The 10714-nt window shown below is 36.2% G+C and overlaps 1 protein-coding gene across 1 annotated transcript; it reads left to right on the forward strand.

Annotated features, from left to right (window-relative positions):
• Positions 1–689: 689 nt before the first annotated feature.
• LOC126649862 (rapamycin-insensitive companion of mTOR-like) lies at positions 690–10195 on the forward strand (the record flags this gene model as incomplete). Its single annotated transcript, XM_050334215.1, is given in 8 exon segments — positions 690–815; positions 818–1724; positions 5310–5487; positions 6790–6874; positions 8237–8419; positions 8422–8469; positions 9886–9956; positions 10121–10195. Coding segments are annotated over 8 exon segments (1673 nt in total), but the record flags the coding sequence as incomplete, so codon positions are not given.
• Positions 10196–10714: the final 519 nt, after the last annotated feature.

The following is a 10714-nucleotide window of genomic DNA, read 5'->3' on the forward strand; positions in this document are numbered from 1 at the left end:
TCCCCTTCAAAAAAAACAAACCTATAAATAGGCAAAGGGAAAAGTAAACAGTTCAATTTTGGGCCTTTGGTGCAATTCCAACCACAGTCAATAGGGGACGCCGTTGGGTCATTGGAGATGCATAGCTTGTAATGTCCTACAACAGTCACCAGGTGGTGCTGTTGCATCACTGGAGATGTAGAACTTGTAGTGTCATGTTCCAGTCACCAGGTGGCGCTGTTGGATTACTGGAGATGCAGAACTTGTAGTGTCCTGTTCCAATCACCAGGTGGCGCTGTTGGATCACTGGTCACCACTGCACAGGAGGGGAACGGGGGGAAAGAAAGACGAATGCCCTCCAGGGTGTGTCGGAGAAAACCAAAAAAAATTAGGTCCCACTTCCCTTCCCAACACACCAGGAAAGGGGAGAGGGAGAGGGAGAAAGGGACCAGACACCTCTCACCACTCTGACTGGTTGAAACTGCTCCACTCAGTCCTCTCTCTCTTTTCCCTGGGGGAACTCCTTGCTCAGGGAACGGTGAAAGGGAAAAGCAAAAAATCAAAAAAAGAAAAACCTCCAGGGGAGAAGGAAAAAAACCAACAACTCCTATTCGATGAAGATTTCAGTCAGGACCCACAGCTAACCAATGGCTGAGGAGTCAAGTGCAGCACTGAGCCTCTCCTCCCACCTTCTTCCAGCCACAGCCCAGTCCACCAAACTCCTCCTCCCCTGTTGTTCATCATGGAGGATGACCGCTTTGGTAGTACTTCCACTAGTATGTTTTTCCTAGATATTACCGAAGATGCAGAACAAATATTGTATGACAGACCTGGACCTTCAAAGATCATAGTCCCTTTCCTTTTTTTTCTTCTAGTAGACTTGTGAAAAATCGTATTCTTAACTCTCTTATTCTACCTAATAAAAAACATAGAAGTAGCAGTGATCCAAAAGGAGGAAAGTTGACATCTGATAGTAAATCAGGTCTGAGACAAAATCGTACTGTAACAGAACCTCCCAGTAGCATAGGCTTTCCTACTGGGGAAGAATTCAATCCTGGTTTTAGAGTTCCTAAAGTCCAGACTTTACTATTAGAAACTTCTTTTGTTGGAAGTAAACATATGGAAGATACTGATAGTACCCCAAGTGTTGGAGAAAATGATCTGAAGCTGACAAAAGGTCTTGAAGTTCACCAGGAAAACACAAACACAGAAAGGCTAATAGGACATGGTACTATGCAAACACATTTCAAGAGTCATAGCTTAAGTTTTAATACAGATACCACAACAAGTGGCATAAACTCAATGAGCTCTAGCCCTTCAAGGGAGACCGTAGGTGTGGACACTACAAACATAGATACTAACTGTGGAAGTTTGAGTACTGTGGTAAGCACAAAAACAGTTAAACCAAGTCACTGTTCAACATCACAATCTAACCACCTGCATCTCTCAAAATCCCACTCTATATCCCTGGTACTGCCAGGGTCTTCTCATGCACTTCCTCGAAGAGTCCAGTCCCTTAAGGTTCCTTCTCTTGCTACAATAAAAAGTCTTGCTGACTATAACTTTAGCTACACAAGTTCTCGAGATGCCTTTGGCTATACTACATGGAAATGCTTACAACAACAGAGGATGCATCCTTCAATGTCTCACTCAGAAACCCTGGCATCTCCAGCAAAGGATGTGCTGTTTACTGACACTATTACCATGAAGTCTGGCAGACTGGATTCTCAGCTGACCCCAAGTTGGTAAGATATGCTTGTTTCTTACTTGAAAGTTATAAAAGGAATTAAATAAGAAAAGTATATTTCTAATTTTTTCCAACTTCATCTAAAAGTGACAGTTGTTGCAGGATGATTCATAACTTTGCCAAGGAGTTCCAATATTAGGAAGAGAATAGTCTAATGAGAAGTCTGAATTTTGTAAATGCTATCAGAGAAGTCCAGCTTTCATAACTGTCCTCAGTCCCTTTAATTCTGTTAGTGATAAAGGAGTATGTTTCCTTCTATTACATTTGTTTCCTGTTTAACTTTTTAAAAAATATTTAAATACAATTACAGTGTCAACATTACTAATGTTACAATCACACAAAATTGCTCATGCAGTCAGAGCTGTATTTTGGAAGAGAATTTTCTCAATGTCACTTGGTGAGGTTTTAGGACAGAGGCTCCTACCAATATACGATATTACTGTCCATTATGGCACTGAGGCCAATGGTGAGATACTGGTACCACTGATATGAATGTGAGATTGGCTTCTGAGCTACAACAGAACAAAGATTTTACTCATAGGGTTTATTTTTAGACTGCAGTGTCACCTCTTTATTTTTGAGTAATAATAACTCCTCTGAAGACTAATTGGATAGTTATATATCTAGTTCATGACATTGACACTGTTCCCAGCAGCTACAGTCAGTGCTTAACAATTTTCTCCTAAAAGTTCTTCTGCTTTCCAAACTTTTCCTTTCAAATCAGCTTTTAGCTAGTGGATTGGATTTTCAGATGACTATTGAAAGTTTTGAAAGCACAGAAAGTTCCACCTGAATGTGAGGAAGAACTTCTTTCCTGTGCAGTGACTGTGCACTGGAACAGATTGCCCCGAGAGGGTGTGCAGTCTCCCTCACCGGAGATATTCCAGAACCATCTGGACACAATCCTGTGCCATGTGCTCTGGGATGACCCTGCTTGAACAGGGAGGTAGGACCAGATGACCCACTATCCCCTTCCAACTTGACCTATCCTGTGATTCTGTGAAAAGGAAATGTGGAGTATTTGCAGGAAAATGGAGACCTGGTGAACAACCCATATTACCAGCTGTGAAAGAAACCTCAGGCTTCCCATGGGAAGAAAACTTAGTTTACAATTGACAACTGTGGACTTAGACTAACTTCCCATGAGAATGGAATTAGTTTATAGTCAACTTGAACAGGCTTCCCATGAGAATAGAATTAGTTTACAATCAACAACTATTCCATGTTGTGAGAACCTACGGTGGGAACTGGTATCCAGGTGCAAAACATCAACCCTGCATCTTGTCCAATGAACATAAGGTATGGGCTCGTGGACAGACTGAGCTATCCAATCCCCAGACTTTAATCCTGCACCCGCGAGGGTACAAAAAATGTATAAAAGGTGTACTGTGTGTCTTAATAAAGGATTCATTGCTTAATCATATTGGTTGTCGTAATGAATCCGTGCTCTTGCCATCAATAAGGAAAAAATCCTTTCTGTCTCTGTTTTTACCTAAATATCCTTACATGAGAGAATGGGGAGAAGTTACCAGCACATTAGTCACTTTCTTACTGCACAGAAGAACAAATGCCCAGTCCCTGAATTTCAATACACGTACTCAGTTGAGTCCTTCTTTATTACTACTAGCTTCCTTCCTGATTAAGAGCAATATTAATTATTCTATATTTTCACATGAATCTGCAAAGATGTCATAAGATAAATTTTGTTCTCTTTGTTCAGTTAAGGATGACTTAGTAGTTAAACTGCACCATCCTGGAAATCAGAAGTGCTCTTGTTTACTCTGTCACTGACTTCCTGTGCTAATGCAGGAACAAATGGGTGGAATTTCAGTGGCAGTACAGGTACTGTTGTGGCTATAGTCAAGCCCTTGATATGCAAAGCAGCCTTCCTACAGTGGTCTTTCATCCTGAGACTCAGCATGCAGTCTAATACTAACAGTATTCTTGATGCATAACTGTTCATGATCTCTCTTATGGTTATGTGCAAGGATTTGAGTTGACCTGTTTAACTTTGAACTGAAATGGCTGGAGTGTGCGTATCTTTGAGAAGGTTAAAAAATTGCAGATGTACATATTGCAAAAGATTATCAGATTGTCTTGGTTACTGATGTAATTCATTGGAAAGACTATGATTTAACAAATATATGTATTTTTCTTATTGATTACAGCTGATTATCTCTACTGAATAATTGTGGTTCTTTAAATTTCATAGTATGTTATTACTTCCAACTAAATATTGTCTTTAACTACTGTTTAAATAAATTGGAAAGAAATATTCTGTGCTTTTTTGTCTTCTAAGGCAGTCTGTCTTCTGTCAGTTTTCAGAAAATTTTCTTTGATTCATGCTTCATTCACAAATTCAGGTGTTCATAGCAAGTAGCAACTGTAAATTGACTTCATTGATATTTCTAGTTGTTCCATTCTTTCAAAAGGTTAAAAGCTTGGTTTTTTTCACACATTATTTTGTGAGGCTAAATTTTCACCTGTCTTTCAAGACCAACCAAAAATGTTAAGGTACATGTCTCAAATCCTTATCATGGCTCTCACCCCATCACCTTCAGACATGATTTCATGAAAACTTATCATTGTTTATCACTACTAATGATATAGCTGTTAACTTTTCCAAGAGAAGCAGGGACAAATGTTTAGGATTAATATATATATCTTTATAGAGTAATTATAGAATTCTTTATTATGAAATAACTAATGTGATTTGTAACTCTGGATTTTGAAGTATAGCTTGAGTTTTATTTCAAGTCCACTGTTACTGTAAGTAGCATTTGTCAGAATTAGTAGTAAGAAAACTGTTGATGTTCTATAATATGTGTTCTGCACATTCCCATCACATAATAATGTCCTACTAGTCAGACCGAAATAAGTTAGGTTTACTTCGATATAAATCTGTTAAACTGTCAAGAATGAGAAGACGTTTTAATTACATATCTAAACAAAAAAAATTATAGAAAATTATTTCTAGGGCACAAAGTTTAGCTCAAGAAATAAAATGTTCACTCTACTTACCTTCCAATGTATACTAATATGCAGTAATAAAATAAAAACTTACTGTTCCTAAGGAGTGTCTTTTTTATTAGGAAGTAAATTCTTCCATGCTTGAGTGACCCAGTGAGTGGTGACTCTTTCAGAATACAGGAAAAAAATGTTCCTTGTTCGCACTCTGGTACCTAACAGACTCAAGGTCTGTTAGCACTTTAAAACCCTAAATCTTTACTGACTGTGTCTGGGCTGTAAATCATTGAAACCTGGTAAGTTGGAGAAAATTTGTGTTTTTACAGGGTTGGTAATCCCTTAAGCAGAAGTTCCATCCTGTGATCTTTCAAGTCCCTGTCCCAGGACTTTAAAAAAAACCTCACAAATTTCTATCCAAGGAACTACCAAACCATGCAATGCAACATGAAACAGAACAAAATAAAATGAACCTATAGCTGTAATTGGATGGAGTAATAAGCTCTAGGTTCTACAATGGGAAGATGAGGATAGTTTTTGTCTCAGCAGTCCTTCTTACTTGTAATGTGCCAGAATGAGAGATTTACCAAGATTGTGATTTATTATTTCAATGTTACAGGTTCATGAAAGCTTTAAGTTATGCTTCGTTAGATAAAGAAGATTTATTAAGTCCTATTAACCAAAACATACTTCAGCGTTCCTCCTCTGTTCGCTCCATGGTTTCTAATGCTACCTATGGTAGCTCTGATGATTATATAGGCCTTGCTCTCCCAGTGGATATCGATGAAATATTTCAGGTATGTATGTGATAACGAATTCATTTGCAGCTTCATGCTGGAAAGTAGTCAACTGCTGCATTATCATCAGAATAGATTACATCTACAGAAATGAGGAAAACAGGATGTGGTATTTCCAAGGAACACATTTTGGAGAACAAGAGTTACTTTTCTAACCCTGTTTACAGAAAATCACTAGTGTGTTTTGTATTATTAGGCAAATAAGGACACAGACTAGGTTAGAAATATGTTAAACAGTGGTAGCATAAATATGTTGTCATAAGATTTTTAGTTGACTGCTAGCTTTTATACTAAAATTAGCATAGTCTGTGGACATTTGCTAATATTTCTTTAACCAACTAATTGATATGTTCACTGGTGAATCACAAATGATGTGCGTAATCGCACAATAAACTTCCTGCTACCATGATTTCTGTTACCATGATCTTGATTTAATATTATTTTATTTGTATATCTATCATCACAGCATTTAATTATATTATTTGTTTAACCTCACAGATAAATTTTTAAAGTTAAAACAGATTATCTTAAGTGTCTTAGCAATTGCCTTCCTCTCTCTACTTTGTTAGATGGGAATGTGTTTTAACTTACTGATGCATCAAAATGCTTAATATTCTCTTACCTAATTATCAAAACTAGAACATGGTCTATGTCAAAGGTAAATCAGTGGCTTCCTTATCTTTGATTTACTTAGTCTTTGCCTTTCAAACCTAAATTAATTTCTTACTTATCTCAAGAAATTACTAAAACTAGAGCAAAGGCAACATTTTCCATCATAACTTCTATTTCCCTTTCTGAAATGAATATTTTATTTCTATCTTGTCCACTGTCTTTATGGCATGTTTATTTTGCCTCACTTCTTTTCTCTCAACTCTTTTTGCAGAGTTGAGACACATCTTGACTCTGCAATATATTACAGACGACATATTAAAGGCAACATGTTAGATGTCCTAGTTGATTTTGCTCTACTTTCTTGAGGTCTCCAGTGTTGTAGAGTGATTGTGGGCAGATCATTAATAGCCACTTGTGGGTCAATGGTTTCCTTGCAGCCTGTCACCATTGTTTTAACACTTACTGGTTGTTCATAAGCCTTGTTTAATAAATGTTCATCCACAAATGTATGGTTTTTTTCTTGGTTTTTCTTTGCTACTCAGGAGCCCATTCTTAATTTCTTCTTCCAATTATATCTTTTTCCTGAAGTAAAAAATAGACAACATTTTATTTTCTCATAAAAAGTATCTATTTTTTCTTTGTATATAATTATCACTTGTGCTAATTTTAACTTTCAATTGAATATTCCAGGTAAAGGAAACTCCATATTTCCAGAAGAAAACCACACCTCCCTTTGATGACCATGGAGCTAGGGTCTTTGCACCTGATGCAGAAGGTATTGGTTTTGTTTGTCTTCTGTACCCTTCTATTATTTGTGTGTACACTGGGTGGGGTGTTGGGTTTTATTTGTTGCTTTTTCTTTACAGAAAAGGTTATGTTTAGCGGTTAATTTTTGGAAGTTGTGTTCTGCATTCAGAATAGCAGGCTATTAATTCCCTGGTTTATGTAGTTCAAGATAATGTGGTATTACTTCAAAGCTTGATCCAGTTCTAATAAAATAAGAAGGAAAATCTACATATCTTTGATTATAATATGAGTTAATGTTAATTAAAGACTAGTAGTGATACTGCATTGAAAAAAGTAACAAAATTTAAGCAAAGATAAAATATGTATGCCACATATATATTAAACTGTTATATTTTTGATCACATGTGAATTTATAAAAACCAATAAAAGTGTTAGATGTGTATTTCAGAAAGTAAATTTTGTTTTTCTGTGATATTTCTGTGACAGTTGGTCAGCAAAGGTGATGGAACGTGGTACAAGAAAATTGCAAGTGCTCTTTAATGCCTGGCTTGTTCTGCAATGCACTTCTTTTTACTCCAGAGTAGTCAAAAATCTGTAGGGCATCAATATGTATTTTTTCAGTAGAACAACTGAAAAAGAAACATTGATACTGGTCTTAAAGTAATATAGGATAGCTGTTGTCTTGCTTCTTAGTAAAATGGAACTTTACTACAAGCACTTTGAACATCCAAATAGATACATTTTACTGATTTTTTTTCTTTTGTCTTGTTAATGTAATACATAAAGATTAGTTCCCTGAAAGTGTGTTTCTATATTTTACTAAGTTTCAGTGTAAAATAATGCCTGTTCAAAATTGTATTTCTTGGTATTTTTCACCCAGGGAAGAGTCTGTCACTAAAGTGTCTTAAGGCTTGTTTCTGCATTCTTGCATCTAGTTTTATCATATTACAGATGCTAAGTTGCAGGGTTTTTAATTGTGTTTCTGTTTTCATTGGTGCATATGTTATATACATCTGGTGTATACTTGTACTAATCTTGTTTGATACTATGAAAAATCATAACATATTAACATTATCAGTATTACTAATCTCGATATAATGTCAGGATTTACCACATATCTTCTTAAAAGTATGTGTGTTTAGAGCTTGAATTCTGTCCTTTGTAATGTTTTGTTATATATGATAAGTTGATACTAAAATGTGATGTTTCTTTCCCAAATGCTAATAAATCTTGGGAGCTTAGTTGTTCAAAACCAGTTTCTAAATCTTCATGCACATATCCCTCACAGCCTTAAAGGGCTTAAAAGGGGAAATTTAATTGAAATAGTGATTTATTAGCTGTTGGTTTGTGTGGTTTTGTTTTTTCTGATGCCTAATTGCTTAATCTATAGGTCTACCATCGGGTACAAGCGACATTGTCAAGAGTCCTTTTCAGATGCTTCGACAGCAGATCAGTCTCACAGAAATAACAAATACCAGCCATTCAGATGCCTCTCAGATTTTAGAAAATACAGATGATACAGGGCTACAGGAACACACAGATGAGAACTACCTTTACTGTGTCTGCATTCAAATACTGGGTATCAGCCTAACAACAAAGTGAGCTCTTCATATAGTGATACAGGTTAGTGTTCCTTGAGGGTAAGTGTGATAAAACTGAATGAAAATATTGATTTTTTTTCATATTTAAAGTTACTGAATCTGTAAGGGTTTCTTTGGTGTTTTGGTTTGGGATTAAATGTTGACCTTGAAATTAATTCTCCTTAAGATCACTATGTAACCAGTAGTATTTCTATGGTCATTTCCACCTTTTCTGTTTCTAGTTGTGTTACTTATTAGTTAAATATTTCTAGAAACTTATAAAAATATGTGATGGTTTTGATCTAGGCCTTCCTGGTGACCAGTTTGTAACCAAGGAAGTGACCAAGTACCCAGCATTCCATACGATTTTTATGTAAACCAGAGTATAAATAAGTTGGAGATTAGAGACCTCACTCTCTTCTCTTCTGGTGAGGTTCGGGAACTGTAGGTCCTTGCGTTGGTCTCGCTTATCTAAAGCTGAGGCCTGCAGCGACCACTGGCCTGCCACGTGGGAGTTCGGAGAGTGCTGGTTGTGTCTGCCAATCCTGCTTTTCTAAGGGAAGTGGTGAGATCTGTTTTGTTAGTTATTAGTATAGTTCTTGAGTTTGATCGGGTATACCTGTTCAGTGTCCCCTTTTGTTCCCTTTTGTCCCCTTTTTCCCCTTTCCCTATCCCTTGGGGGGTGGATCCCCTTTTACTGTGTATATAGTATCTTAACTGTATATAACTGTAATTTACGTAAATATATATATTTTTATATAAGCAGCTTGACTTTGGGTTCTTTAAATTTTTTTATAGTTTTTTTTCCTTTGCCCTAAGGGAAGAAGGGAAGGGGGAAGGGGGTTGCTGTCGTGACTTTCGGGCATTTGCAAGGAACCAGGTCCAAACTATCACAGAAACTCATTAAAATATAGGGATATAAATCCAGGGATCACACATTATAATACAAAATGTAGGTTTCTGGGTTAGTGGTGGTGGAAACTGACATATGACTGCTAAAAACATGCAGAAATGCTCATTTTAGTTTTAAAAATGCTTTCTGGTAATTAATTTACCTTTTCATATTTTTATTACTGCTGTACATGTGTATGCGTATTCTTTGATATACCATTGTCTTTCTTCATCTGTTATTTTAAGACTAGGTGATCTTGGAGTTTTTGTACAACATTCAAATTATATGTTCTATCTCTTTAATATGGATTTCTTCCAGTTTGGTATAAAATAATGCTGTCCTGATTTTCTTGCTTAATCAGATCCAGAATGTATAATGCCTATTACTGAAGAGTTCTATTTTGTTAATGATGGCAATCAAAATTTAATTTTAGCAGTTTTTAAAAATATGATGGAAATCTGATCAAGACTTTTAAAATTTTGTTTTTCCTGTTGATCAGAATTAAAGAGAAATATCCCCAAGCATTTGATGACATATGCCTTTATTCTGAGGTGTCCTTCTTGTTAGCAAATTGTACATTTCGACTTCCATCTCGAAGGCTCATTCAGGAGTTATTTCAAGATGTACAGTTCTTACAAGTAAGTTGAGAGTTCAGATGCATCGAATGCACCAAAATGTGGCAACTGGGTGCAGATTTCTTGTTCTGAATGCTTTCAGATATTTCTTAAAGGAAACCATTTTATGATGTCTTTCTAGTAAAATTTCTGATGATATTAATACTTCATCTATCTTTTTCTTTTAGATGCATGAGGAAGCAGAGGCTATTTTAGCAACACCAACAAAGCAGCCAGTAATTGATACATCAACTGAGACCTGACCTCTGTCTTGTGCACTGCATTGCATATAGACTTTCTGAAATCCTCAGACAACCACCAATTGTCTGGATAAAAAGCTTCAGAGCATCATTTTTTAGACAGTTCCAGAAGCTACTGATACCTGAAGACTGAATTGAAAATTAACCTATTACTACCCTGGTCCTTTGTGCTCTTTGGGAAGTTATTAAGCATTACCATAGTTTTAATAATAGTAATTACCAGTATAGGCAAGAGCAGAGCACTGAACACTTCTGCAAACTTTCATTTAATTTTCTACCATAAATTAAAAATTAAAAAAAAGGGACAAGATGCATTGACTTCCAATTCTGTTCCAGAGAAGCAGAATGATGCCTTACTTTTTAAACCCTTGATGCAAGGAATTAGAGAGATGAGGGTGCATTCTATTGCCAGCAATGGGGAACCGTGCTGTAATCATGGACAGTAGGGGATTAATGTTAGCCCTCCTCTGTTGGTTTTTCATACTGTTTATAACACTACTTGGGGGGTTGTAACTTCAAACA

Source organism: Myiozetetes cayanensis, unplaced genomic scaffold (assembly GCF_022539395.1).
Source record: "Myiozetetes cayanensis isolate MyiCay16 unplaced genomic scaffold, myiCay2020 scf506, whole genome shotgun sequence".
NCBI classification, from domain to species: Eukaryota; Metazoa; Chordata; class Aves; order Passeriformes; family Tyrannidae; genus Myiozetetes; species Myiozetetes cayanensis.